The sequence below is a fragment of the Panthera tigris genome, chromosome C2 (assembly GCF_018350195.1).
Source record: "Panthera tigris isolate Pti1 chromosome C2, P.tigris_Pti1_mat1.1, whole genome shotgun sequence".
NCBI lineage: Eukaryota > Metazoa > Chordata > Mammalia > Carnivora > Felidae > Panthera > Panthera tigris.
The window spans coordinates 47,725,919-47,753,898 of record NC_056668.1 but is presented as its reverse complement, the minus strand read 5'-3'; the positions used below and the strand labels follow the sequence as shown (position 1 = coordinate 47,753,898).

General features: G+C 39.2%; 2 protein-coding genes and 1 long non-coding RNA gene across 6 annotated transcripts in view; 2 read left to right on the top strand and 1 right to left on the bottom strand.

Moving 5' to 3' along the window:
• Positions 1–21,950, bottom strand: part of LNP1 (leukemia NUP98 fusion partner 1) — a 38,841-nt gene extending 16,891 nt beyond the window's left edge. The window contains exons 1-2 of one of the 4 annotated variants that reach the window (XM_007095966.3): positions 21,888–21,950; positions 15,255–15,418 (exon numbers count right to left, since the gene is read on the bottom strand). The gene's annotated coding sequence lies outside the window, so the exon portion shown is untranslated. Of the gene's footprint in view, positions 1–15,254; positions 15,419–21,455; positions 21,580–21,722; positions 21,847–21,887 lie in introns of those variants that run through there. The other 3 variants (XM_042999116.1, XM_042999114.1, XM_042999115.1) reach the window with 3 other exon arrangements.
• On the top strand, positions 7,546–14,325 carry LOC122242043. Its single transcript, XR_006222191.1, has 3 exons — positions 7,546–7,620; positions 9,542–9,646; positions 14,076–14,325. It is a non-coding gene; the product is annotated as an uncharacterized LOC122242043 (long non-coding RNA).
• TOMM70 (translocase of outer mitochondrial membrane 70) overlaps positions 21,907–27,980 on the top strand; it is a 31,920-nt gene continuing 25,846 nt past the window's right edge. Inside the window, exon 1 of the mRNA XM_007095992.2 lies at positions 21,907–22,494. Within this exon, the coding sequence (XP_007096054.2) occupies positions 22,168–22,494 (327 nt within the window). The 5' untranslated portion in view covers positions 21,907–22,167. The remainder of the gene's footprint in view (positions 22,495–27,980) is intronic.

The window sequence follows — 27,980 nt, the reverse complement described above, 5'->3', positions numbered from 1 at the left end:
TATCTTACATATTTGTAAATGTACATATTTTTAAATGTATCCTGGGAGATTTGTATCACATTTTATAGATAAGGACAGTGAGATTCAAACAGATCATCACTTGCTCAAGGTTAAATTACTACTAAGCAGCATAGCCAAGTTTGAAGCAAGGTGTAGAATAATGAAGTCCAGACTCCACCATTCCACCAGTATTCCAAGAAAACTTTGAGAAATCTTGCATTTGTAAACAGAGGTATTCTTGGCCATTTCCATATGAAAACTCTTTGAGCTGCAAAAAGACATGCTTAATAATTGTGACCAGTGTTTCTAGAGCATGGTACCACAATTTCTAAGTTGCTAAGGGAAAATAACCAAAGCATAAAATAGCTTGCAACATTTTTACTTCTTGTTTTAAATAGTGAGAGATACAGGCTTGTAACTTTGTATATTTTTATTACAGAATGCAGAAAGCCTGCTTCTCAATGGCCCAGATGAGAAAAGTTATAACTATAAATGTATGCAACCACTATTGGTTGTCTCTATTATTAAAGAAAGAAACATGGTAACTTCATTGGGGAAGCAGGATAGGTATGTCCACAAAACTTAACTATGGATAAACCTCTTCTTTTCTATTCCTCTTAAGACAGGAATGTCTTTTCTTCCAATTTTTGAAACAAAATAATAAATCTATGACCAGTGGATTGAAAACCCAGAACAGATCATACCTAATTATTGCTTAAAAGTATTTTGAGGAAAAGAAATAGGACATTATTTTAAAAACCTCTTTGAGTGACATCTATCTCTTGGAGTTCTGAACCCTTCTTATATTGGGAAATGTTCAGATAAAGTTATAAATATGGAGATTTATTATGTGGAATTGGCTTATGCAACTATAGAGGTTGATAAGCCTCACAGTCTACCATCTGCAAACTAGAGACCCAGAAAAGCCAGTGGTGTAATTCAGTCCAAGTCTAAAGACCTGATAACCAGGGGAGCCAATGGTGTAAATCCAAGCCGAAGGGCAGGAGAAGATGAGATATCCCAATTTATGAAGTGAGGTGGGAAAAAAGGGCAAATTCCTCCTTCTGTCCTTTGTTCTAATCAGACCCTCAACTGATTGGATGAGGTCCACCACACTGGGGAGGACAATCAACTTTATTGAGCCCATCAATTCAAATGCTAATCTCATCTAAAAACACCCTTACAGACACATCCAGAAATAGTGTTTAATCTGGGCACCCCATAAAATTGACATAAAATTAACCATCACAGGCACTAATCCCATTCATGAGGGCTCCACCCTCTCATTTATCTCCCAAAGCCGTTATCTACAAACCATCATATTATATTTAGGCTTCAACATATGAATTTTGTAGGATTACAACATACAGCGCATAGCAGGGTCCCCACATAAACAGCACCCATTAAAAACCATGGGCACTAAGTCCCAAATGAGAATGTAGACACTTCACATGTGTTGCCAAAACTCATTACTGGAGAAATTAAATGCATCCTATAATAAGGCTTCAATGGAAAAAATATATATATATTTTGGAAGCTTGTGCCTGGCTTTCTTCAGACTTCACCCAACATGCCCTTTACCATTTTAGATTTTACTTTGTATCCTTTCAGTGTAACAAATCTTATCCATAAGTATAACTATATGCTGTGGATTTTTCTAGCAATCTTTAAACTGCAGTGCCAGTTGGTGTCAGAAGTGGGATTTATTAAAAACAGCTCTGACTCACTGAAATATGGCTAAAACAGTGTTTGGAAAAAGGAGGTATGAAAGGGATACAATTGTGAACCTTCACCTCCCAATGGCTACCTAGTCACCTGTGGTATGAAACAGCAGCTGAGATGATGTCTCTTGTGAAAGGTGAAGGTTACCTATGGAATTAAAAATGATAGATCCAACCCTAGGAGAATTGGGTTTATTGGCTGCTTTCAGCCATGGTAGCTAAGGTGAAGGAATAAAAAAGTGCAGGCTGGGTGACACCTTTAGGTTTTGTTCTGTCCTTCAGGTGGGAGGAGAAAGGGTTCAAACATTCCTTTAGGGGCGCCTGGATGGCGCAGTCGGTTAAGCGTCCGACTTCAGCCAGGTCACAATCTCGCGGTCCGTGAGTTCGAGCCCCGCGTCAGGCTCTGGGCTGATGGCTCCGGAGCCTGGAGCCTGTTTCAGATTCTGTGTCTCCCTCTCTCTCTGCCCCTCCCCCGTTCATGCTCTGTCTCTCTCTGTCCCAAAAATAAATAAAAAACGTTGAAAAAAAAATTAAAAAAAAAAACAACAAAAAAAAACATTTTTGTGTGAGCCAAAATGTTGTATGTTTGTATTGTTCACTCCTCCAAGTGGGAGGAAATAAGATTAAGTCAGTTCCAAGGCTGGATAAAACTTTACACAAATTAGGAAAAAAAGACAGAGATGGGGGGGGCGGGAGAAGAAGAGGGGAAAAATAACAATCTACCCACTGGTGCAGCAGCCTGTTGCATTCCAGCTGGGATTTCTCAGTAGTTGTAATGTTAATCCTAAAAGTGTTGAATTTACTGCTAAGGTTTGAGTAAACTTGCAACAACAACAAAACAAAAAAAAAAAAAAAAAAAGAAAGAAAAGAAAGAAAGAAAGAGCAAGAAAGAGACTTTCTAAAATGTGTTTATTTTTTGTTTTATGGGTATTGCATCTGGGTATATAATTTTTTTAATGATGTAAAAAATATATGCTTGTAATTTCATAAAGGCTAGAAGGATTATTCTAATCTGGTGAAGTCTCCCAATAAAAGTGTTAATATAACATAACTTTCTTGTTTGGATGGATTAAAAATTTAAACTCTTTGAACTTCTGAATATTGAAATCTTCATAACTAATTATTTTTGCTATGATTTTTGCCTGTTGGACCCTATGAGAAAAGGCAGACAACATAAAGAGAAATATTCTCCACAGGAAAATATAGTTTTTGAGGTTTAAAAAGTAGTTTTTTAGCTTGATAATAAGTTTCTGTAAAATCAGAGGTCTGACTCTTACAGGCAGGTGATTTTCTAGGCTAAGTGTGTATATTTTTGAGTAGGTCAATTTGAACTCTAAGTCCAACAAGATAAAGGGGGCTTAAAAAGCCTTGGAACACCACTGTCTAACCTGTAGTCTCTCACCTTTGCTGCTGTCAAAGAAAAGTCGTTGGCTTTTTGGAATCCTGAATTCAGAGATCCTAATTGCCTGGACTCGATGGTATGCTGAAACCTAACAACATCTGTAACAGACAGTTCCAATCTTGGAAAGTAGACATAGGCTAAATGAATCAAACAGACTCTAAGACGACTTTAGACTTAAGACACCCCTCTGTGGGGCCAGAAACATTGTGGATGCTGGCTGGAAAACATGGGTCACCTGTAGATACCCACTAGTAAGGGCTCATTCTCTGATGGGACCATCTGAAACCAAGCTGCTAGTGGCTGTATATTTCTAACACAGGGGCTAATTGCATTTGAGATGAATGATCACAAGGAACCTAATGTGTGATTCCCATTGAAAGCTGTTAAGTTGGAAGACAACACAGAATGTAGGGTAGACCTCTCCACTCCACTCCTGACAGAGGGGGGTCTCCTCTCACCCGCTGCTCAGGAATGTCTCACTGCTGTTGACTTATGTCTGACTTTCAAGATTATTTGAAATTTGCAACGACAGACTGATAGCCTGATTCTACTTTGCTTACCTTTCTCCTTAGTCAGGCAATTTGATTATTAAATGCAGCAATTCCCAAACAAAGATTGTTCTTTTTCAGGCTGATTACTGAATAAATGATCAGGATGAAAAGGGTGAGGGTTATGTAAACATGTTCTGAAAACTTTTGAAAATTCAGGATTTTGTCCTAACCAGTTCCTGAAGATGATATGTCTTTCTGGTTAAGTTATATTAACAGTGTTTTTCTGTGTAAATTCTTCTATCCCTCTGTTATGAATTTGTTAAATTATCACTTATTAAGTGGAGCATGGGATGTCAGATGGTGAACTGTGGTTCAACAACAGACCACAAGCAGAATTAAAATAGAGAAGGTTTTTATTTACAGGTCCTGGAGGAAGTACCTGGCACACCTTGAGGGCTATTGTGGGGAGGTCATGGCAGAGTGCCGACAGAGTGAGGCAGAAGCTGGGACACAGGTTTTTATTAAAGTCTGCAGGTGGAGTGCTTTGGGATTCCCAGGTCTAAGGTTACATTGGTCAACTCAAGCTAAAAGGGCAGGGTCTGATAAGCCACACGGTAGTCTTATTTAAGGAGCTCCATAAGGGGAAGGCAGTGGGGGTCAGGGGAGATTGTTGATCACGAGGGCTGTTGGGGAAGTGATAGCAGGAACTTACATGTGCCTGTGACTCTGCAGACTGCTATCTAGGGCATGTGCTTGTATGAGGGGTCTAGTGTCAGTTTAAGGTCCCTGCTTGGTCAAACAAAATGATGTCAAGGTAGCAATACCATGGAGTAACAGCTAAATTCTCAATACCCTCTTTACACCCAACCCTTGTTGATGAAAAATGAGAATAAAAAATGACTGGGGAAGAAACATAAAGTAATGATTATTAAATGAGACACACTGATTTTGTAATAACAGAAAACACACACACACACACACACACACACACACACACACACACACACACACACCCAGCACCTGGGAAATGCCGGAAGGAGGACATTAATGATCCCTATTTCTCATAACTACTCTGTTTTTCAGAACTACTCCTGAATGCCAATGTTGCCTTCCCAGGATGCTGTGAGGTCCTGAATTCAAACCATCTACTGAACCTATGATCACACCTGACAGTGCTGACTGTGGGGCAGCTCCTATGTTCCCATGAAGAACACCTCTAGATGTCGTCCACACTCATGAGGCAAATGAACTGATGTCAAAAACAAGCAAAACTGGCTGAAACTGCCTTCTGGAAGTCCTTCTGGAAAACTAGGGACTCAACTGCATTGCTTGGACTGGACAGAGACCCTAGAGCAGAAGGACCCACAGTGGGAAGCCACACTGGGGGGGCCCTGTTAACCTCTAATGCCTAACTAATGTATGCCTTCATTGGGTGACCTAACAATTGCAAACTTTTTGTTTCCAAGAGTACTCTCTGGGATTATATATCTTATACATGCACCTTGACTTTCATGAGTCACCTCAGTCCTGGAAGACATGCAGGACAGCTTCAGCTTTACTAGCCTTGTACTGCACTTGAACTGATGACTTAGGTCAAGTAAAAAAAGTTAATGCAAAAACTTTAGGAGAGGGCCACCTGACTTACTAAAATTGAAATTGTTAATTTTTTAAAAGGTTACTTATTTATTTTGAGAGAGAGAGTGCCTGTGGGCCCATGGGTGGGGAGGGGCAGAGCTAGAAAGGGAGAGAATCCCAAGCAGGCTCCACAATGTCAGCACAAGATCATGTCATGAACCGCGAGATCATGACCTGAGCTGAAATCAAAAGTCAGACGCTTACTGCCTGAGCCACTTAGGAGCCCCTGACCTTTATTGTTAATGGGACTTGTTTAATTTTAATTTTTTAAATTTATTTTTAGAGAGAAAGCACGAGCAGAGGATAGGGGCAGAAGAGGAGACAGAGAGAGAGAGAGAGAGAGAGAGAGAGAGAGAGAGAGAGGGAGAGAGAGAAAGAGAGAACCTTAAGCAGGCCCCATGCTCAGCACAGAACCCAACTCAGGTCTCAATCCCGTGACCCTGGGATCATGACCTGAGCCTAAATCTTAACCAACTGAGCTACCCAGGCGTCCTAGTGGGATTTGTTTTAATTGGCTAAATCCAGGACTGTGGAGGGCATAAGAGAGTCAGTACAGCAAGTTGCCTTCACCCTGCCGCATGGGGTTCTACTGATGATAATTTTGCTCTAAAAACGTCTTGGCCAAATGGGGTAGACTATGTGGAAAAGAGTTAGCATAGTAGCCTGAGACTACATATCCTTAGAAAAGCCTTCCTGCAAGGTTGGCCCTTGACTGGCATCTGGGAACCTGGCTGGTTAACTTTCCCTAGTATTATAAAATTTACCCTAATTAATGAGTAGTCTAAATAGCTTATCCAAACTTTGGTTTATGCTGAACAACTAGTTTTTTTTTTCTGAAAGTCTGGAATTTCTGTACATGCTAGACAGTGTGTGCCTCATGACCATCATCCAATAAAAGGCCTGGGGTCTGAGTTCCCGGTGAGTTTCTCTGGTAAACAACACTTCTCATTAATGGAAGAATTAAGCATGTTCTATATTCCAAGGGCTCTTGGAAGCTTGAGACAGTTTTCCTCCAGACTTCACTTATGTGTCTTTTTACTTTGATGATTTTTCTTTGCATCATTTTATCAACTGCATGCTGAGCCCTGTGAGTCCTGTGAGTCACTGCACCTAAGGCTGGTCTCCAGGACTCCCCAATACAGGAAGGAAAAGGAACCCTTCACAACTTTGGCCAAAAATTCTCCCAAAGAAATAAGCTATGAAGTTACCCCCCAAATGAAAAAGAATTTGGTCTACATTATACAAAATCAGTCCACTTCCATTTTTTCTCCTACTTTAGCTCATTTACTTAAAGGTATGAGAAAGATGGCTCCCTGATTTGCCTGAACAAAGGTCCTTATAACAAACCCGGAGCAGCAAGGGGACAGCAGCAGCAGTTGTCAGGTCTTGGCAGCTGGCGGAGAACTGCTCTTCCAGTCTGTCTTAGAATCCCTCGCACAAGAGGAGGCCATGTCCCAACCTGGGAGCCTGGCCACCAGCTTCCCCTGGCGGAGCCCTGGACACCTGCCTTGAGGAGACAGTGCCAGGGGCACTGGACCAAAGGGAGCTGCCCTTTGGCCCCTGCTCTAATGTTCTGCCTTGCCAGGCCCACGGTGTGTACTCAAAAGTGTCAAAGGGGCCAAGACAGCTGAAGTTTTCTAGAAAGCTTAAATGTGTGTTTTCTTATCATTCTTAATGTGAAAGGAATTACCTTCCCTTCGAGGGTAGGAAGCTTGTGGTGTGTGTGTTCTCATAAAGCAGTCAGACATCATGGGTGCCCAGGGAATCAGTGAGAATAATCCTTGGGCTATGTGAAAATGAAGCAGCTTTTCGATGCCCCCTCTCACATTCACTGCTTCAGGAGATTACTATCATGAAAAAATGATTTTCTCTTTATTTCATTCTCTCGTTTATTTATTTCCCTTTATATACTGCAATGCCTTCCCTTTATTTATTTCATTCTCTATAGCCCCTATGGTTATAGTAATTTATTTTTTTGGTTCATTTTCTTCCTTGGCAGTTAAAGGGAAGAATTATTCCCCATACTATTTTCAAGCTTTCCTGAGCCAGTCTCATTCGAGAAAGGAGGTGCTATGTATGGGAGAACTGAGCTGCTACATCCTTATATATTTATGTATAGTCAAAATACATCAGCGGTTTTTATACAGTTTCTACTTGCCAGAAAGCAGTGCTTGAATATTTGAAACTGTGTGCTGTTATATTTAGTGTCCTGGTTGTTAGAATGTTCTTTTGCAGGCAACATGTCATAATGTAGTCATCCATTTCCATGATTGTTATCAAGTTACACTGTGAAGTTTGCAGTGTATCAAGTTACACTGTTGAAGTGATCATCAAAGGCACGACTGCTTGGTGTTTAACCAAGGGTCTGAAAGTATGTATTATTTGAGGGCAGATAATCATTACTTATTATTCTAAAAAGTTATGTAGCTTATATCATGAAAACTATTTTTAAAATATACTATTGTTGATGTAAAAAATATATGAGGAGGATGGGCGCCTGGGTGGCTCAGTCCATTAAGCCTCCAATTCTCTCATTCTCTCAGGTCATGATCTAACAGTTGGTGAGTTTGAGCCCTACAATGGGCTCCGGGCTGGCAGGATAGAGACTGCTTGGAGAAGTCTCTCTCTTCCTCTCTTTCTGCCTCTCCATCACTCACAAACACACGTACTCTCTCTTTCTCAATATAAATAAATTTTAAAAATGTATGTATATGAGGGTGGAAAAGGTTTGCCTACAAAAATATTGGTTAGATAAATATCTAGTTACTTTGGCATTAAGCATCATTAAGTTCTGCAGGATTTGGGCTACTGGTGGGTTTCATAATAGTCAAAGTCATTAGATGCTGGAATAGGTTTTTATAAGACAATACATCATCTCTTCCACAGAGAACTTTAAGCATGGCATTCATTCTCATCTGCCAGAGATGGAACCTGTCTAGCTTTGCCTCCAGTAGTATTCTTAATTTTATGGCCTATCAAGGTCTTGTTGATCCCTGAGCAGCTATTATTCTAAAACAGATTGCACATCCTATTTGTTAAAATTTGCCATTATGTAAAAGAAAAAAAAAAACTTTATCAGTTTAGTTCATCAGTGTGCTATACTTCAGAAAAGGCTTCCTCCAAGTCATTAATTACAATTTCACCGAAACTAAGGGTGATGTCTCAGCACTTTCTTTTAATCTGAGTCTACAAGCCTCCCCATAAGAAATGCCTCAGAAAAGAACTGAAGGAATTAGATAATCTTTTGAGCTCACTTCTAAGAGGGGCAAAATTGTGCAATGTACAATAATGGTGTAGACCACCAAACATTTAAAGGAAACTGTGACAAAATATGACATTTAGGAAAAGAAATTGCAAAGTTTGAGTCAATAAACAATGGGTGGTCTTCAGACTATTATAAATAAAAATTTTAATGAAGCTTCAGAACAATATTTTCTGAGGATCAAATGCCATATAATGTTAGTATGAATATAGTCTTTCTGGAAAGAAATATAGCAAGATGTATTAAGAAGATTTTTAAAAAATATTTATATTCTTTGATCCAGAAATTTTTCTTCTTAGTATTATAGGTATATAAACAGGTACAACAAAAGATATTTGTTCATCATAACATTATTTAAAATAGAAAAAATATGGAAACATCTTAAACGTATGACAATTGAAGACCATGCTAATAAATTATGATATATTCATATAACAGAATTCTGTGCAAGCATAAAAAAGCAAGGGATTTAATGACACTGAAAACTTCTCAAAATATTTGTCAACTTGACTGGGCCATGTTACCCAGATGTTTGGTCAAACATTATCCTGGATATTTTTGTGAGGGTGTTTTTGGATGAGATTTACATTTTTTAAGTGTAAACTGTTATTTATTTATTTATGGCAAATAAAATTTCAAAAAAATTTTGAATATAGTTGACACACAATGGTACGTTAGTTTCAGGTGTACAACATAGTGATTCCACATCTCCATATGTTATATTATGCTCACCACAAGTGTAGCTATGTCTGCTACCATACAACATCATTACAATATCATCGACTATGTTCCCTATGCTGTGCCTTTTATTCCCATGCCTTCTTCACTCCATAACCAGAAGCCTGTATCTCCCATTTCTCTTCATCCATTTGCCCATCCCTCTGGCAACTATCACTCTGGTCTCTTTATTTATAGGTCTAATTCTTTTTTTTGTTTGTTTATTCATTTGTTTTATTTTGTAGATTCCACATATAATTGAAATCATATGTTAATTGTCTTTCTCAATCTGATTTATTTCACTTAACATAAGACCCCTAGATCCATCCATGTTTGTTGCAAATGGCAAGATCTCTGGATGAGATTTATATTTCAGCTGGTGGACTTTGAGTAAAGCAGATTGCCATCCATACTGCAGGTGAGCCTCATTTAATCAAAAAAGCCTAAATAGAAAATAAGGTTGACCTACCCCCAAAATAGGGAATTCTACCAACAGACTGCCTTTGTACTTCAACTGCAATATTGCTTACCCATGAGTCTCTAGCCTGCTGGCCCACTCTGCAAATTTTGGACTTGCCAGCCTCCATATCACGTGAGCCAATTCTTTAAATTAAATCTCTCCCTCAATCTCTCTCTCTCTCTCCATAACACACACACACACACACACACACACACACACACACACACACACACACATCCTACACATCCTATTGTTTTTGTTTCTCTGGAGAACACTAATATATACAATTCATTAGTATGATCTCAAATATCAACTATGAATCATGGATTTCAGATAATTTTTATTTGTTCTTTATACTTATTTCTATTCTCTTCAAGTGATTATGCATCACTTTTGTAATCATGAAAAGATGTTATTTTAAAATTTGTTAATGTTTATTTATTTTTGAGAGAGAGAGAGAGAGCACAAGCAGGGGAGGGGCACAGAGAGAGGGAGACACAGACTCTGAAGCAGGCTCCAGGCTCTGAGCTGTCAGCACAGAGCCTGATGCAGGGCTCTAACTCACGAACTGTGAAATCATGACCTGAGCCAAAGTCAGAGGCTTGACCAACTGAGCCACCCAGGTGCCCTGAAAGATGTTATTTTAAAACGACTCATGCATGTCATACTTAATGGGGAAAGACTGAAAGCTTCCCCCCTGAGATAAGGAAAAAGGCAAGAATGCCCACTCTCACCACTTTTTTCAACACAGTGCTAGAAGTTCTATCCAGTTCAATAAGGGAAGAAGAATGGAAGTGGGGTGAGGGAAGGCATACAGATTTTAAAGAAAGAAATTAAATTGTCTCTATTTGTGATAATGATTGTCTCTATATAAAATCCCAAGGGATATACAAAAAATACTCCTAGAACCTAGAAGTGAGTTTCAGCAATGTTACCAGATACAGACTCAATACAAAGAAAAATTAACTGTATTTTCTACATACTGAAAATGAACATACAGAAATAAAAATTAAAATTATAATACCATTTACAATTGCTCCAAAGAGAGTGAAATACCTAGATACAAATCTAACAAAACATGTACAGACACTGTATGCTGAAAAGGACAAAAAGCTGATAAAAAGAAATCAAAGAAGATGAAATAAATAGAAAGGCTTACTCATGAATTAGAAGAGTCAACAGAGTAAAGATGTCATTTCTCCCCATACTGACCTCTAGGTTTAATATAAATGCCTATCAAGGTGTTTGTAGACATAGAAAAGCTTACTCTAAAATTTATAGAAATTCAAAGGACATGAAATAGTTAAAAACAGTTCTGAAAATGAAGAATAAAGTAGAAAAATCATGCTATACAATGTGAAGGCTTACTGTATGGCTACAATAATAAAGAATGTTCTATTGATAGAGAAAGACACACATGGACCAATGGAACAGAACAGAGAATCCAGGAACAGATATAAATATATATATTTAAACTAGATTTTGCAAAAGTGCAAAAGCACTTTTGGCAGGGTGGGGGTGGGGAATAAGGAACAATCTATTCAACAAATGGTGCTGGGACAATTGGACATTCACATTTTAAAAACTGAATCTTCCAGCAGCCATCTGGCAGTGCACACACATGTGTGTTTGCCCTGTTTAAAAAAAAAAAAAAGTAAAAACAAAGTAAAAAATGAATCTCGACCTATGTCTCACACCTTATACAAAATTAACTCACAATGGATCACAGAATTAAAAATAAGTTGTGAAGTTATAAAGCTTCTAGGGAACAAAATGGAGACAATATCTGAGATCAAGAACTAGGTAAAGAGGGGTGCCTGGCTGGCTCAGTTGGTGGAACGTGTAACTCCTGATCTCAGGGTTGTAGGTTTGGGTGTAGATATTACTTAAAAATAAAGTCTTGGGGCACCTGGGTGGATCAGTGGGTTGGGTGTCCAACTCTTGATTTTGGCTAGGGTTGTGATCTCACAGTTCATGGGATCAAGCCCTACATCAGGCTCTGCACTGACAGTACAGAGTCTACTTGGGATTTTCTCTTCTCTCTCTGCCTCTCTCCTATTCACACACACTCTCTCTCAAAATAAATAAATAAATTTTAAAAAAATCTTTAAAAATAAAATTTAAAAAAATTAAAAAATAACAAAGCAAAGAGTTCTTAGATTGACACTAGACATATAATTCATAAAAGGAAAAACTGATTAGCTAGATCCCATCATATTAAGAATTTTGCTCTGTAAATCAATGAAAAGAAAAGCTAAAAACTGGGAGAAAATATTTGCAAACAATGTATCCAACAAGGACTAGTTTCTAGAATATATAAATAACTGTCAAAATTCAACATTAAAAGAAAAAAAGAGCAAAAGACATGAAAGACACTTCATTGAAAAAGATATATAGATAGCAAATAAGCACAAGGAAAGGTGTCGACATCATTACCCATCAGGTAAATGCAAGTTAAAGACAAAATCAGTTATCACTCTAAACACCTATCAGAATGGATAAAATTTATTAAGACTAGTGTAAACACCAAATGCTGGAGATGCAGCAGAGAAGCTAACTCATTCTTGCCTTGCTGGTAGGACTTAAAAGTGGTACAGTCACTTTGGAAACCAGTTTGCTAGTTCATTTTAAAACTAAAAGTGTGGGGCTCTTGGGTGGCTCAGTTGTTTAAGTGTCTGACTCTTGATTTCGGTTCAGGTCATGATCTTACAGTTTGTGAGATCGAGCCCCAAATTGGAATCTGTGCTGACAGTGAGGAGCCTGCTTGGGATTCTCTGTCTCCCTATCTCTCCTATCTCTGCCTGTCCCCGACTCATGGCATGCACATGCATGCTCTCTCTCTTTCTCTCTCTCAAAATAAATCAGCATTGGGTATAATGCACTATTGGGTATTTACCCTTGAGTAATTAAAACCTATGTTCATGCAAAAACCTACACATGAATGAATGTACAGATTTGATATACACAATTTAGACTGCCCTCAAGAGAATTATGCTGAGTGAAAAGTCTTAAAAGAATTCATACTATATAATTTTATTTATACAACATTCTTGAAATAACACAATCATAGAGATGAAGAACAGATTAGTGATTGCCAAGGGTTAAGGATTGGGAGCAGGGGGTTGTGGCTATAAAAGTTTAGCATGAGAAAAACTTTGTGATGATGGAACAGTTCTGTATTTTGATTGCAATGGTAGTTACATGAAACATGTGTGAAAACTGCACAGAATTTTAATACACACATACGAGTGCATGTATGACTAATGAAATCTGAATAAATTTTGTAGATTGTATCAATGTCAATTTCCTGGTTTGATATTGTCCTATAGTTATGCAAGTTGTCAATATTGGAAGAAGTGGCATGAAGGGTACATGGGACCTCCGTGTGCATTTATTTGCAACTTTCTGCGAATCCATAATTATTTCATAATAAAAGTAAAAAGAAAAATGACTACTACTAAGAAAAAGAAACTTCTCTAAATGGGTAGCTACAAGATCAAAATGCTGTTGAGCTAGAGGTATTCGGGGATGACAATAATGAAGACAGCATAGGTTTTCAATCTCTCTGAATCCCCACATAAAAAAGCCAGTAGAACAATTGTAGAGGAACATATCCATAGACAACTCTACAGCAAATATTGGTGACAAAATGGGCTCTGCCTCCAAGTGGACAGTGTGAGTCAAACCACCAAAAGCTAAGACCTGGGACAGTTGTCCAAGCAGGAGGAAAAAGAAGGAAGCAACAGGGCATCTGCCAGACCTGAGAACAGGAGAACCACAAAACAGCCAATAGTTTGGCAAACATAAGGGACCAGTTTAAGAACAGTGCTAATCTTTCATCCACCAGCATTGCTAAATTATTTTATTATTTCTAGTAAATTACACTTTTGGGGGGGTTCTATGGAGACAACCAGATTGTCTGTAGATAATGAAAAGTTACTTCTTCCTTTCCAATCTCCTTTTATTTTCTTTTTTGTCTTATTATTTTGTCTAACACCTTCAGTACTATGTAATAGAACCTGAAGTCCCTGACTGATTCTTGACTTAAAAAAGAGAAAAGTACTAACATTTCATTGTTAGGTATGATAATTTATTTAGACTTCCAGATGATCTTTATAAAGCTTCTATAATAAAAATGTTTTTATAATTGTGTCATGGGCAATTATGACAAGATAGTAACATTGGTTAAATCTTAGTAGAAGATGGTGGTAGAGTAAAAATAATTGCAACTTTTTTGCTACTTCTCCTATGGAAAGTTGGAGTCTAATTCACCTCCCCATGAATCTGTGCTGGCCCTAGTAACGTGTCTGACCCATAAAATGTGGCACAACAAGGCTTTACAAAGCCATGCAGCTTCTTCCTAGGGCTCTTGGGACATTCTCTCTAGGAACCCTGAGATGGCCCCGACTGCCATGCTGGAAAGGCCACAAGAAGGTGTCCCCCTGAGTAATCTGAAATGCATCCAGTCTTCAAGCCATTTTCACCAAGGTGTCAGGCACTGAGTGAAGCTTTCTGGAACCCTCCAGATCAGGCCGACTGCCAGGAGTATAAACCATTGACACCAACAGGAGAGTCAATCAAGCCTTGCCCAAACTCCTGAGCAATAAAACTTTAAGATATAATAAAATGGTTGTTCAAAGCCACTAAGTTGCTTTAAGCCACTGCTACTTGGGATAGGTTGTTAAGCGGCAATAGTTAACCAGAACATAGACACAGAAACTATCTTTTATGGCTTTACATTTTTTCATAATTTAGCAAAATTGAGTCTCCTCCTCATTGCTGGATTTGAAGCTAGTTTCCACTGGCTTGGAAAAACAACAAAAGGTAAAGATAGGGGACGTATAGCCTAGAGGTCCTCAGGTTCAATGCTAGATCAAGGCTAAGATCAAGTTTGCATAACCAAGGTTCCTAGTCTAATAGGAATGAATTAGAAAATGGTACCCTTTTTTTGGTGGATATTCCACTGCAGGCTGATCACTTAGTGATGGACAGTATCTTCATACAATTCAGAAAAAGGAGCACCTTTCTCCAGGCAGACACAGCCTGATACCAGACTGTGAGGAACAGAATGCAGGCTGGACCTTAGCCCCCACTTGATCCAGCCTTCTTGTGTAGGGCACAATTCATGTAACCTATATATAATATCTTTATAAGTATAAGCAAGGCAACATTTCCACATGCGCAAATGACACAAATTCTTGTGGGTGGTGATGAACTAAATTGATGAGGATAGAAAGATCTTAACAAATCTGTGAGTAGGCAGAAAGGTAGCAAATGCGTGCATCAAGTATATGCATGCACGATCAGTCACAGCTAAGGAGAGGGAGCTAGGGTTAAGGAAAAATGCAGAGGTTCCTTCTGACAGCAAAAAGAGCAGCTACTTGATTGAATCATAAAGTGACATTCCCCCCGAGAACAAAGAAGTACCACCCACTTAACTGATGCTTTGATGGAAGTTGAATAAGGCAGAATCCATCAGGAGAAAAATTAGAGAAAAATTAACAGCATGAGGGCTCAGAGGAAACATGGACTTCGATATATCATAAGTAGGGTATGAAGGACAAACCAGTCAGGTCCCAATGGAAGCAGCTTCAGTGGTGCCGATGGTAACAATGACTACAGCATGCTTGGACTGGAAACCAGTAGACAGGATGATGGTGGATGGTGGGGAAGCAGACTATTTCTGGTGATGGCAGCAGTGACAGCATGAGCTGGTCTCTTAGATGATACCTGTGGTTGGACAGCAATGGTGGCATTAGATTATTAATTTTGGCAACAGTAATGGAAATGAAGCAGCAGTCAGGGAATTGTTCAACAAACCCTCCATCAACTCTTTATTCAGCACTGACCACGTTTCAGGTATCATGTTGGGTGGATAAAATAAGTATGTTAACAAACAATTCTTATGTGCTCAGCCACGTAATAGATGTAGGAGCACAAAATGACCAGAACATGATTTTCACCCCTCAAGGACTCAGAATTGAATATGGGTAGCACATGAGAACAAATAATTATGGCAATGTAGGAGTTGTGAGGGGGAAATATATATTGTTGTGCAGGTCCAATGCAGGAAGAGAAAGCATATCCCTTTGCTCTGACATATAGCATTACAGGAGACATTGTGTTATGCACTGTATAAGATAAAAGATGAATCAGATATACCTTCTGATCTAGGATGATTATAGTCTAATAGATGAGGCAGGACAAGTATAATTCTATAAAACAAGGTAAAAAGAGTTCTGTTTTAAGAAAGTTCCAGAGAAGTATTTTGGGAGGTTAAAGGAAGGCTCATATATAGTAGATATACTATATATACTATTAAAATAGACTATTTTAAGTAAATGAAAATTCTATTTATTCTATCCTAAATGTCATTTTTTTCCCTTTTTTGATACCCTTAAATATCATTTCCTTAAAACAGTATCTATTGAGTGCTGACTATATGCTTTGGCCTGAATGTTTGTGTCTCCCCTGCATACACCAAATTCTTAACCCTAATGTGATGGTATTTGGAGATGGAGCCTTTGGGAGGTAATTCGAATTAAATGGTATCATGAAGGTGGGTGGGGCCCTGGTCCTATGCAATTAGTGCCTTTCTAAGAAGAAGCACTAAAGAACTTGTGCACGTAAGCACTCACTCTCACACACACTCTCTCACTCTCTCCCTTAGTTACCACACAAAAAACGAGAGGTCATGTGAGGACATGCCAGGACTAGAGCTCTCACTAGAAACCAAATTGGCCAGAACCTTGATCTTGGACTTCCCCGCTTCCACAACTGTGAAAAATAAATTTATGCTGTCCAAGCCACCCAGTCTATGGTATTTGGTTATAGCAGCCCTAGGAGACTAATACAGATTTTGGCACAGTGAGTGAGGCACTATTCCCCCAAAACTCATGTCCTCACAGGTAAAATACATTCATTTCATCCCAATATCCCCCAACTACTCATTCCAGCATATACTCTAAAAGCTAAAGTCCAAAGTCTTGTTTCAACATCATCCAAATCAAACATGGATGACAAAAAAAAAAACATTGAGTGAGACTTAAGATATGATTTATCCTGAGGCAAAATTCCCGTCCAGCTGTGAACCTGTGAAACCACACGTTATTTCCTTCTGAAATACAATGATGTGACAGAAAGATTATAGACATTTCCATTCCAAAAAGGAGAAATATGAAAGAAGGGTTGAGGGGTCCCAAAAAAGTTCAAAATTTAGTAAGGCAAATCCCATTAGATCTTAAGGCTCAAGAACAATTTTCTTTGTTTCCATACTCTGCCCTCCAGGCCCAATTGGGTGGCAGGGTCACCTCAGTGAGGGAGGGGAACAGCCCAGTCCATGCAGCTTTCTACAAGGGTGACTGCCTCTGAGGCACCTGGTGGGCCCACCCTTTGAAATAGAGGAGGAACCAGCCCTGCCCTCTGACTCTGTAGTGGGAATGGCAGTCCTCATTTTTTAACAGCCTCTGGGGTCATTGTTCCCTTTTGAAAGATAAGGCATGCTTATAGCAGAGTAGCTCTATGGTCCCATATGGTCTCATATATCACAAAAGTCCAATAGCCTTCCTTCATTCTGCTGTTCCCCCTTCATTTTGGTCCTCTTCAGTCCCAGCTGGCAGTGTTTCTTCTGGTATTACTCCTGGCTCTGCTGAGATGGCTGATGAAGCTCATGAGTTGTACTCAAGATCTATCAAACAGTTGTTCAGCCATACCATTAGTGTTTCTTTGAGAACAAGCTTTCTCATTTTGCAATATGGATAGGCTAAGAATTTTCCAACCTCCAGTTTTTAGTTCCTTTTTACTTAACAGTTTCTTCTTTGGTACATCTCTCTCCTCTTCCATTTTACTGAAAGCAATAGGAAGGACCCAGACCACAGCTTCCATATCCAATTTTATCACTCATAAGTCCTACCTTCTACAAAACACTAGGACACAATTCAGCCAAGTTCTTTGGCACTTTATAACAAAGATCATTTTCCTCCAGTTTCTAGTAACCTGTTCCTCATTTACTCTGAGACCTCACTGAAAGAGCCTTTAACATCTATATTTCTACCAACATTCTGTTCATGATTATTTATGTATTTCAGTAAGAAAATGGATGCTTGGTCTCCATCTCTCACTTTTTTCTTTCTGAGCCCTCAACAGAATTGCCTTAAATGTCTTTGTCTACCAATAGTTCCTTCACAGAAATCTTGGCTTTTTCTAGCACATAACTGAAAACTCTCAGCCTCCACCCATCACAACTCCAAAGCCACATCCACATTTTTAGATATTTCTCACAGCAACACTCCACTCCTAGTACCAAAATTTGTATCACTTAGCATGCTCCAGAGAAACAATCTATTGGATATATATGTTTATAAAGATATTTGTTATAAGGAAGGGACTCATGCAATTATGGAAGCTGAGAAGTCTCAAGATCTGTAGTTGAGAGACACCCAAGAAAGCTGATGGTACAAATTGCAGTCTGAAAGCTGGCAAATTCAAGACCCAAGAGCCAATGCTTCAGTTAATTCCAAAGGCAGGAAAAAAAAAAAAAAAAGAAAAAGAAAAAAAACAAACAATGTCCCAGCTACAGGCAGTCAAGCAGTGGAACCTCCCTCTTACTGAAGGAAGATTAGCTTTTTTATTCCTTTCAAGCCTTCAACTGATTAGGGCCACTCACATTAGGAAGAGCAATCTGCTTTACCTAAATGTTAATCTCATCCAAAAACAGCCTCACAGACACACCCAGAATAATATATGGCCAAATATCTGGGCACCGTGTGGACTAGTTGACCAGATAAAATTAACCCTTACACTATCTTCTGGGCTCTGGAGTACAAGATGAACAAACTTTTTGTAGAGTTTATGTCCTTTGAGGGGTCACATAAATAATTTCAAATACTGCCAAGTGCTATGAGTGAGCTTCACTCATAGATGAGCTTCATCTATAAAATAGATGAAGTGTATGGAAGGAGGTGGGGGTGGGCAGGCATTTCCTTATAGGAAGTAGAGAAGGTCTAAAAGTTTCTGAGCTCAAGAATGAAATTGGAGTTATGCTTTGGGAAGAGTAATCTAGTCTCTAGGTGCAGAGTAACACATAGAAGAGAGGTTCTGGAAGCTGGGAACCTAATACAGCATTCAGAAAAGATAAAATAGAGAAAAGAGGGTCTGTGGACTCACTGGAAGGCTTGAACACCAATCAAGCAGCTATCTACCAATTCTACAAATAATAAAGTCTTTCAGGTAGCAATGACAATTAAGGGCATAGAATTATACAATTTTAAAGCTATGAGGAGCCTTAGAAATGATCTAATCTGGGGCACCTGCGTGGCTCAGTCAGTTAAGGGACCGACTCTTGATAATGGCTCAGGTTGTGCTCTCACTGTCTTGAGATCCAGCTGCTTAGAGCCCCAGATAGGGGTCCCCACGGGCTGAGTGTGGAACCGGCTTAGGATTCTCTCTCTTCCTCTCTCTCTGCCCCTCCCCCACTCATGCTTTCTCTCTCAAAAATAATAAACATTTTAAAAAAAGAAATCATCGAATCCACTGGTCACATTGGTGCTCACAGTCTCTCTCTCTCTCTCTCTCTCTCTCACACACACACACACACACACACACACAGCTCAGTAGTATTAAAATCTAGAATGAGAACTCAGGTCTTGCGACACCTGGCTGGCTCAGGCAGTAGAGGATGCAACTCTTGATGTCACAATCATGGGTTCAAGCCCCATGTTGGGTATAGACCCTACCTAAAACAAAACAAAACTCAGATCTTTTGCATTCCAGTCCATTAGATGTTCTACCTCATTCAACTGACTCCTAAGATACAGACCAGAGAAGAGATAAAGAAATCTTCTATTGAGTTCCATGAATCTAGCAAGAGAAAGAAAATGTCTGTGTTCACATACACAAAACTTCAGTTTTCTTAGAAACAATTTTACTTCTCTCCTTTCAAATTTTAGAAATAGAAAATTAAGCAGTGAATGTCTGCTATTTTGCAACAAACAAGATGTGAAGAAGACCTTATATATTATCTAGTTAAATCTTTCATATAAAGGGGTGAGAGGTGTGTTTTCGCTATTTCACAGCTTAGAAATTTATGCATCAGGTCAATAAGGTCATAGAACTAGTGACATGCAGTTCTATATTATAATCAATTAGGAAATGATAGAGAAAATGGGAAAAAAGATGAATAGGCTAGAGAATGAAAATGTTATGTTTACCAAATCACAAAAGAAACAAGAACAAATTCATTTACTGATGACAACCTTAAAAATCAAACCAACAAAAGCAGCCCTTTAGATAAATATTAAAGTGTTTCAAGAAACTCTAACACTGATGTCTTTGGAAAGGGGACCTGGGTGGCTGGGGACAGGGAGATTTTTCACAGTAAAACTTTTATAACTTGTATTGCAACCATAACAATGTTACCTATTCTGATAAATAAGTAACAGCTAAAAATAAAAACCTTCAAATGACTTAGTTCCTGCCAGTAGTAATTACTAGCATTCTACAATCCCCCGAGGCTGCTGAAAAATGGAAATTTCAAGAAAGAAAAATCCTAATTCTATTCTGAAGAGGCAAGGGTGAAATTACATTAAGGGTCAGAAGACTTTCCTTTGAGGTTTGGGAATCAAGAAGGAAGAGGACTACCTACCCCAACCACTATTTGATCAACTCAATTCTATTGCTATTATTTTTAAATTTTTTTTTAACGTTTATTTTTGTGACAGAGACAGAGCATGAATGGGGAGGGTCAGAGAGAGAGGGAGACACAGAATTCAAAGCAGGCTCCAGGCTCTGAGCTGTCAGCACAGAGCCCCACGCCGGGCTCCAACTCAGGGACTGTGAGATCATGACTTAAGCCGAAGTCGGATACCCAACTGACAGAGCCACCCAGGCGCCCCAATTGCTATTATTTTTAGCTCATCGTTTAGTCTGTTACTAAGGAATCCCTTTACCTGAAAGCAATTTACTAACTGGAATCTACATGAAGCAGGAGAAAAGCAATGATCCTGAAACATTCAAATCAGCCCATTCTAATTTAATCCGTCTATTTTGGATATTTTGGATTGAAATACATTGTATTTCAATCTTTATGTAGCTCTACTGTGATATTGAAAATTCTGTTGTGCCCCAAAGCAAAATGATCATTTGTAAATTTTTAATATAAGGGTTTGCAGACCAGTGTATTTGAAATAGGGAGTCATAGCTCTGAATTGGTTCTCTAGTAATACCTGCCTTTTCCAATTGAAAATACTATGAATTCCGAAAAATTCCTTGCAAGGGAAATTCTTGTATTTTAAGATGTCTGGTCCAGAGCACGGGGAAAGGACTTGACAAAGCTATTCGATATATGAAAGCTATGGATTGACATTTCGGTTTAGGAATGAAGCAAGAAATCTGAGACAGCTAGTGCAAAACACCCAAGGCAGCGGGCGGATCAAAGCACTGCAGAGGGCGCGGGTGCTCCAGGGATCGCGATGTGGGCTGGTGTGTCAGGAGAAATCCAGCAAAAGGCACAAATATGTACTGGAAAGCCGCTAGTAGGTGGGAACTCTGGGTCTTCGCATTTCTACCCACTCAGTTCCCGTACATCATCATCGCTTTCGTACTGGTGCAGACGGTGAACCATAGGGACTCAAACCGTTTTGGCCGAAGCAAATTTAGATTTACCCGTTTCCCCCAAGTCTGATTTCTGCTATCTGCCCCCAATCTAAATGCCTCCAAACTAAAATCTGGCCATAGTAGACATAAAAGAATCAGTGACACAACAGGCTACCTATGGCTTTGAGCTCTTCTTTAACACACCTTTACAAGTCCTTCTAATCCACTGGCTTCACAGACATGAAGACAGAAAACCAAGCTACAGGACCTGAGAATCTAAGAAGCGCCTACGTGGCTGAAACGGGAAAACGAGGCCCAAATTCTACCAATAAATTGGGCTATTTGGGCTACGCCCCGCCCACCGCTCCTGCCAGCCAATAACATTCACAACTCTTCAGCCACTCCCGCCCATTCGTAGGGCTGCTGCAAATCCTCCACTGACCGCCTGCGCACTGTAGATCCGACTTATATGCGCCCCTCCTCCGCTTCTCAAGAGGACCCTCTGAAGACGGAGAGGACGACACTGGCTACCACTGGAGGCCGAAGACTCCAGAAGCTAGTGTCACAAACAGTGAGGGGGCTTAAAGAAAGAGAAGGAGCCACTTACGACGACTCTCTCCCGCCCTGTTCCCCCTAACCCGGAAGTAATTCTCCCCTATTTCCGTTCCCGCCTACGGTTAAGACGGGAGGAGAAGGACGGTAGGGTCTGGCCCGGCATGCCCTGGGCTTCCGGTGACCTCTGGCCCTTTTCTGTCGTCCGCTCTTGCTTCCCAGCGTGCTCGCTCGCTCATTGCCTCCCTTCCCTCCTTCTGGTCTACCTTCGCACGCTACCTGGTGACTGAGGCGCCCGCGACGAGCAGTGAGGCGGTGGCGGAGGACACTCAGTCATGGCCGCCTCTAAGCCTGTGGAGGCGGCGGTGGTCGCAGCGGCTGCGCCCAGCTCCGGGAGTGGGGTGGGCGGCGGCGGTGCGACTGCAGGCCCCGGCACTGGGGGCCTGCCGCGATGGCAGCTGGCGCTGGCAGTCGGGGCTCCCCTGCTGCTAGGTGCAGGTGCCATGTACCTGTGGAGCAGGCAGCGGCGGCGCCGGGAGGCTGGGGGCCGAGGAGACGCCGGCGGTTTAAAGCGCAACAGCGAGCGGAAGACCCCGGAGGGTAGGGCCAGTCCGGCCCCGGGCAGCGGACATCCCGACGGCTCCGGTGCTCACCTGGAAATGGTGAGAAGTAGCCCTGGGCCGTGGAGGTGGAACCCAGCGGGTGCAGCCTTTTCTTGACGAATTGTGCAGGTCAGGGGGCTTCCCGTCAGACGAAAGCTGCCTGGAAGCACATGAGTTTAGGGACGCACATTTCTGGATGCTTTTGTGGGGATTGGAATAGCCCGAGGGCACAGGTTAGCGGCCTTCTTTGACAGTTTCCTTTTAGTTTCAGAAAAATACATATGTGGGGTTTTTTGTTTTTTGTGTTTTTCTGAGTGACACAGCATTTATCTCTGGTGTTTTGGGTACGGGGGATATTTGCAAATGTGATGATTGTGTTTAACTAGTGAGGGAAGCCAAATTCCATGAACGATTAGTACATTGTGGTTGATAGGAATTGTGATTTCCAAGGCCTAGAATTTGATAGATAATAACCTTTAATAATGAGCCACCCCGTTATTTGAAGTCTCAGGGTATGGGATGGGTAAATACAGTGACTGTTGGTTGGCAAAGCGAAATGGTGTTGAGTAGCATTTGCTTTTTTATCTATGGGAATGAGTTTTTAAACTTTCTGGGTAGAAGCATCTTAAATTCGTTTTTAAATTTTACCTGAAAAATTACCAGACCAAGCCTGGCCTGCGTGATAAAGGTTCTTTGATGTCAGGCCATGCATCAGAGTATCTGCTGAACTACTTTGTATGGTTTTGTTGAACAGACTGTTAAATCCTTTTGGTATCTGACAGCTGTGGGCAATTGACCTGGCTACATTTAACAATACTGGGATAGGGTGGGGTGGAGGATTTTATCTGCCTCTCGGATTGTACAGTGGTAATTCCAGAGTAACTCAGAGTTCATTGAAACCTTTGATCAAAAAACTCCCAGTTAAATACATTTGCAAGTCATTTCCACCTTACATTATTCAGGTTAAAGACATGGTTTTGCTAAGTAGTCAAATAAGCTTTAAAGGAAGTTTTATGTGGGAGTGAACTACCATAACTTCATGCCTAATATATGTCAGACATTGTGCTAGGCCATGAAGAGAGCCAGAGACAGTCTTTGCAATGGCAGAGTAAAACATTGCCCCCTCACCCCAGCTTTTTTTTTTTTTTTTTTTTTTTTTTTTTTTTATGTAGAAAAATGCAGTGTAGTAAGCTGGAAGAAACTATGGACTGTGAGAACTAGGAAATGTGCACTTTATGGTGGGCTCTCCAGCATAGTTACCTTGGGAAAGTCATTTGATCACTCTGATCTTAGTGTCATCCCATACAAGAAGAGAATTAAAATACTCTCTTTCAGTCTCATTTTTTCCAGCCCTGAAAATTGGTGATTCTGAATGCTAATGACAAATCTGAAATTCTCTGGTCATTTTTATTTCATTTGTTAGTTTAACTTTAATCACGGAAGAATAATGAATGAATGAGAAATATATATAAGCTTTTAGTTCTATAATCACTAAAAAAAAATAATTCTTACACATGAAACTTTTTGACATTTTTTTGTAGTTTCAAAAACTTCCCTGTCTCACTCATTTGGTGTTTGAATTTAGTACACCATTGGTATAGAATTTAGCAAATTGTCTTACAGATTTTAGATTTTCTTGAGTCCATTTTTAGTTTTTCAGCATTGCCTGGGATAACAGGGTGATGATTTTTAAATTTTTGGAGTGTTTTGTCATTTTATCAGAATAATTTTTTATTAATTCACTGCTGCTAAAAATTAGATTTTAAGATTGACTTCTTTGTGTAACTTGAACTGCTCTAAAATGATTTATTATTTTTGACCTTAAATAAAACTGAGCAAAACACACATATGGTTGTTCACCTTGTGGAATTTGTGGGCTTATATTCTTGCTTTGAATTACTAAATGATTCTTCACTAAAGCAACAGTAGGAATGTCTTTTCCATTTACTGATGGACCAATAAATACTGGAAGACTATTTTTTGTCTTTTTTATAGTCTGGTCCTTAGAATTATTATTAGATTTATCTAAATATAACTGACCACTAGTTATAATTTATTTATTATCTGTGGTTGGAGAAATTGCTTTATATTTGAATAGCACCTTTCAGTTGGCAACCTTAGTGGGTTTTGTAAATAAGGAAGTCATTTGTTTCAACTGAGGAAAAACTGGCAGAATCCTGATGCTCTGTTCTTTCTCCACCTGAGCAATAGCTATAATTTTTAAGGGAATGAAGTAATGGACAAATACTGTCTGTTCAAGGTTCAGTGAATAAAACAGAAAATCATTGCTTTTTGTCTGTTGGCCTATATTTGCCTTAATGTAAAATGAACTAATAAAACTGGCTGGCTTGAGATTTTTGTGTACAATGTAGACTGTATCCAGTTATCTTTTTTTCTGGAATAAACACCGGAAAGTAAAAGCAGAAATTCATATTTCTGTTTAATTAATGGGGATTTTAGGATTTCACTAAAGAAAGGCATCTAATTACAGTTGATAGCATCTGACATTGAAATACTTCAAGTATTAAATCATGTTCCATTTGGGGGCACTGGAAAACCTACCACAAGGTGCTATTTTGCTTCAGTAATGTTTTTAAAAAGACTTGAAGAATTACAGATTTCCAAAGTTGGAAAGATTCTTTGAAGATCATCTTATCCATATGGCTTCTCAATCTCTGAGTGTCTGAGGTATCACAAGGGACTACCACACCCACATATATACCAAGTATGGTATTCTGGCTGCACAGATGTCTTAGGTATTTCTTTTTTTCAAACAGGATTTTTTGAAAGGTGCATTTATTTAAAACTTTGATTGGCTATAGTAGCGTTCTATCCTGTTGTTTTTTAATCTGATAAAAAAAATACAGTTATTCTGGTGTTCAAGCTTTTTTAATGTTGCACAGTAGTTATCCCACATGAAATGGTTAGAAACCACTAATCTAAGTCAGCCCTCTAGAATGGGAAAGGAGAAATGTACTTAAGCATTTTAATTAGGAGAGCAAAGACTGAGTGACCTGGTGTTTTCAGTCATCTTTGAAATGAAGTAATTCTCTCCCCTCAAATGATCTGTTTCTAGTCATTTTTTTTTTAAAAATCAGGGTCACTGGGTCACCTGGGTGGCTCAGTTAAGCATCTGACTCTTAGTATTGGCTCAGGTCGTCATCTCATGGTTTATGGGATCAAGCCCCACATCAGGCTCTGTGCTGACAGCACGGAGTCTGCTTGGGATTCTCTCTCTCCCTCTCTCTGCTCCTCCCCCACTTGTTCACTCTCAAAATAAATAAACTTTAAAGAAAAATCAGGGTCACCAGTGACATTTCTATGTAACAAGTACAGTGAACACCTTTCAGTCTTTATCTTAACTTGATCCTTGGCAGTATTTTACATTGTCTTCTCTTAATTTCATAACTTTTCCTGTGGCTTCTGACATCTTGTATTCTGATTTCCTTTGCCTTTTAAAAAATTCCTGATACCTCCCTTGCTGATTGTTCTTGGTCTCCTTTCCAGGCTCTTTTCTCTACCTCTTCCTTTTGGTGACCTTCATGGTTCTATCATAAGCATTCTCTTACTTTCCACACCTTCACTGGATATTTGCTTGCTGTGCAGGAACTTATCACGTATACTGATAGCTTCCTAATTTCTTGTGTATAGCCTACACCTCTCAAGAGGCCCAAATTTAAGGGGGAATTCTCACTTCATTACCTTACAGGTATTTCACATCCAGACTCCTTCCTGTTTTTCTTGAGAATACCAACTAATGTGCCTCATCAGACTACTTTCCTAAGCCAGAGACTTGGATATCATCCTTAACTTTTAACTATTGGCATATTCTCCACATCTAATCCAGAAAAACATCCAGAAGAGTTTTAAGCCTGACTGCTACATTCACACGGCCATTATTTCTCAACTGAATAACTGCTACTCTCATTGTCTTCCTTGAATCCATTTGTCACTACCAGAATAAAATCCTGACAGTTATGTGCTTAAAATCATTAAGTGGTGTTCTGTTCATTGCCCAACAGATAAAGTTCAAACTCATCGTCATTTAAGATCCTCCATGATCTTGATCCTGTTTACCTCTTCAACTTTATCTCTTGACATTTCCTCTTATTTCTTGGCTTTGGATATTCTGTGAACACTGCCCAATACTCTACCTTCTCATCCTTCAAGTCACAACATGTAGATCATTTAACCTTTTCTGAACCCTTTATCTGGGCATAGGTTATGTGATTACATAACACTGAACTTTTCCCTTCCATAGCACTTACCACATGGTACTAGAGTTGCTTATTTATATCTTTCCTACTATACTCTTGACTATGTGAAGGCTGGGACTGGCTCTATCTCACTATTCTCAGAACCTAATAAATGCCTTGTACAAAGCAGGTGTTGAGTCAGTGTACCAATGAAGCTTCATTCTTTGACGTGTGTGTGTGTGTGTGTGTGTGTCCACATCTCCAAAAGTTGAATATTTTTTCAGAATTCAGCTTTTCATTTTTATTCCACCAATCAACCTAGAACTTGGTATAACAGTCTTAAACCTTACTTAGACATTCTTTTTATAAATCACTTGATTTTGTATGAACTACAACCATAATCCTGCAGAAGCTGCATTCTTACAAATGAATTCTTAGGTAAAGAGTGTTCTGTATTATGATTCAGTGGGTGGGGTTGGTTGTAGATTTTTGAAATATTGGGATACAATACGGGAAAGGACTTATTATCTCAGGTATTATTCATATAATAGGTTTTATTCATATAAAAGTAATATTTGGTTGATAAAAGTATTTTTAAAAGACTTTCTCATGCTATAAGTTTTCCACAGTTGATTGCTACTTCTGTTAAGCTGGGATTCGAATTTTTAAATATGCTTTTGGAATTTGGTAAATTTAAGAGAATGAAGCCATTGAAAAGAAACAGTGTTAAACCACTTTGTCTATATTTTGATATATGTAAATGTGTATTAGGGTGATACCCATTTTATTTTCTTACACATAGATTACCTGATTCCAGTTCATTTCCTTTCACAGTAACTATACGTGATTATCAGAATAATATTTTGTAAATATTTGCTGAGCATTTACAGTGACTCCTTATTGCCAAATGTCTATCATTGAAAGCTTTCTATAATGTAGTCAATGTTACCATTGCAGGACTTGTTTTAAAGGACCCTTTCTGGTCTGAATTGTGTGTGTGTGTGTGTGTGTGTGTGTGTGTGTGTGTGGTTTTTCCTCCTTGGAGTATTTTCCTGGCTGTTCTTTATTAGTCATTTTTGTTCCAGAGCACATTCCTGTAAGTAACCTTCACTGACTATCAAATCTCCATTACTTTTTTTTCAACTTTGTATTCTACTAAATTTACTGGCATTATACCTTAATATCTGTTCCTTTGGTCTTTAAATGTTACTTGTTTTTTCCAGAGTAGATTAGCCTCTGCAAAAGGTACAGGGTAGATTTGTAGGTTTTGCCTCTTGTTTGACAAGTTCTAGCACAGTGCTTATGGAGAGGAGACCTACATATTTACTGTGTTTTTCATTGTTTCCTTTT